Source organism: Perkinsus marinus (assembly GCF_000006405.1).
Source record: "Perkinsus marinus ATCC 50983 genomic scaffold scf_1104296934246, whole genome shotgun sequence".
Classification (NCBI taxonomy): domain Eukaryota; phylum Perkinsozoa; order Perkinsida; family Perkinsidae; genus Perkinsus; species Perkinsus marinus.
In genome coordinates this window covers 23,369-25,788 of record NW_003214886.1, presented here as the reverse complement: position 1 = coordinate 25,788, position 2,420 = coordinate 23,369, and the positions used below count along the sequence as shown (strand labels likewise).

General features: G+C 49.3%; 1 protein-coding gene across 1 annotated transcript; it reads left to right on the top strand.

Moving 5' to 3' along the window:
* Nucleotides 1-1,130: 1,130 nt before the first annotated feature.
* On the top strand, nucleotides 1,131-1,835 carry Pmar_PMAR004704 (hypothetical protein; the record flags this gene model as incomplete). Its single annotated transcript, XM_002785010.1, has 1 exon — nucleotides 1,131-1,835. The coding sequence occupies one exon, from the start codon at nucleotides 1,131-1,133 to the stop codon at nucleotides 1,833-1,835; it is 705 nt and encodes a 234-aa protein (XP_002785056.1).
* Between the last annotated feature and the right edge of the window lie 585 nt (nucleotides 1,836-2,420).

Here is a 2,420-nt window from a genome sequence, read left to right as displayed (position 1 = left end):
CTTCGAGGGCTGGAAGCCACAGACACCTTCTGTCTTCCAGCCCACCAGACCCACGCGCCCAGGAGTGAGGTATTTAACTACGGATAAGGCTCTCGCGCTCGCCTTATACTGGCTATTCCGCACAGGCGGACAACATCAAAAAGGTAGCTGACGATGGCCGAACGAAGTCGATTTACATATAGCGTGCAATCAATAAAATGCAGCTAACAGACTGGCCAACAGGAATGAGCAGATCTTCCTACCACAGTAACCGTGTACACGTGTATACTTCACGCGGTGTGGTTGCGTGATGTGGTATCAAGCGTGCAGTCTACATCTCCATCCAACGTCAGATGTCTCGCGGTCATACAGGTTAAGTGTCAATCTACAAACGCAGCCTTTGAATTTCAAAGTTTGAAACGCTGAAGAGCAAGGGTCTGTTCCTGGGCAGACTCGTTTTTAGCGTCTTCTGGCAACAAGCTGAAGAAGCTCTTGCATGAGTGCACGTCGAGTCGACGGCATGTCACGCCGTGAAATACCATCGATGTCGCGAATGCAGATCACGAACCATTGTCAGAGCCTGATACCTAAGGTCTGAACATCCGGTCTTCGGTACAGTCTCTCATATCGTGAGCAAGATCTCGAATCATGCTCCTAGATCACACTCCAGCTGCTGGAGTCCAGCATGAGTGCTCCCTTGTCCCACCCAGATCGAAGCGGAGTTCACTGTGTAACCCCAATGTCTTTTAGCTCCGGCTTGTACTCGCGTGCCAGAACTCAGCTGTGGCAGCTGTGCAGTCCGTCCGTATAGAGAGAGAGCCATACACAGTTCCTTGTATTGTAACATACGGTATGTTACATACCACGAGCGGTAACGAACCGCGGCAGGGTGAAGTCGGTGTAATCGTCTCCATGTAGAGGAACGACTTTCCTCCTCACCACCCGTGAACTATCTTTTTTCTTGAGCAGCACTGCTAAGAGGATCCGCTTTGCCATATCCTTGCTTGGGCATCATATTATGACTGCTCAATCTCTGCAGAGTGATTCCTGGCGCGGAAGTGCCGGTCGAGTGGAGAGGAACGTGTTCGTTCAGGTGCATCACAACTGTTGAATTCTCATCAACAAACTCTTCAGCTTAAGTCTTATTCGTAATGTCCTATACCTTCGGCCTTCTCTCGTTTGCCATTGTGACGCAAGCCCTGGGACAATCTGATTTCCCTTTCCAGGTCGTTGCTGATTACCCAGCGGGTTGTCATGGTGGGCCCGGCCCAGGGGAGGGAAGCGCCATCACCGATCTCCTAAAGCCGTCCTGCATTTACAACATGAAGGGCGTCACATCTGAAGGCGTTATTAAAGAGGCTGCCGGGATCATTCTAAACACCAATCGGCCTGGGCGTTATGGTGGCATGCATGTTAACTTCACCGTGTTCAACAAGCCGGGCATCGAATGCGGTACGCTGGTGGAGACGTATGGTTGGGCTCACTTGAGTGTCGGTGATGAAACCCGAGACTTCTGGTGGAACCCAGCCCCAGGGGAGGATGCCTATGGCCCTGGATCGCCCATCCATATTGCTACTATCGACTATGGTTCTATCCCTGATGCAAACGTTAGAACGTGGACTTCGTGGCATAGTCTAGACGGTACAGCTGATTGCAAAGGGTTGACTCTAGTATCCAGTCAGAAACCCTTCTCCAATGTACCTAATCCTTCATTCTTCACCGGACAACAGCTTATCATAAAACAGAGGTATGGTGGTTGGGACTATTTGGTTACGTATCAATTCCGAGATTCTTCTGGGAAACTTGGAGAATACACTAAGTATGTCGTTCGCGGCAATCTGCAGGACAAAAAGTGATTGGTAATCAGCGTGTGTTAAACACATTGTGTTTCACACACGCGGTGAGGTCGATAAAGATGGCCTCAGTGCTGGTGGCTTACGCAGTGTGTATGCGTTTCGAATCTTACGAGACGCTCAGATCACTTTCATTACAACATCCATGTATTAACCATTATTTTGTCTTTCCTTATCATCCATTACGCTCATGTCATGCGCTGGTTCTGCTTTTCACTACTCACTGGTAGTACCAAAGCGGTACGCAGACCTGCGTGCTGCTGTACGCGGTATGATACCGCGATAGTTGGATAATCCAACTCTTTCACGAGCACATTCATACGCTCATTTTTTGCACTTCGAGAAGTACTGAAGAGTGAAGCTGTATCTGGGCTTTCGTCGCCATTCAACGATCTTTGAGCGGATGGTTATTGAATTGAACACGAGCAAGATGCTGCGCCTTCAGCCACAGGTTTCTCGAAAGTAGCTCTTTCTCATCCTTGACTGTTGTGGATGTTATTGCGTTTACACATAGAAGGCACTGAGTGCCTTGTGACGAGTCTCGTCACATCAACCCGACTTCTCACGCTACGAGATATTTTGGACTAG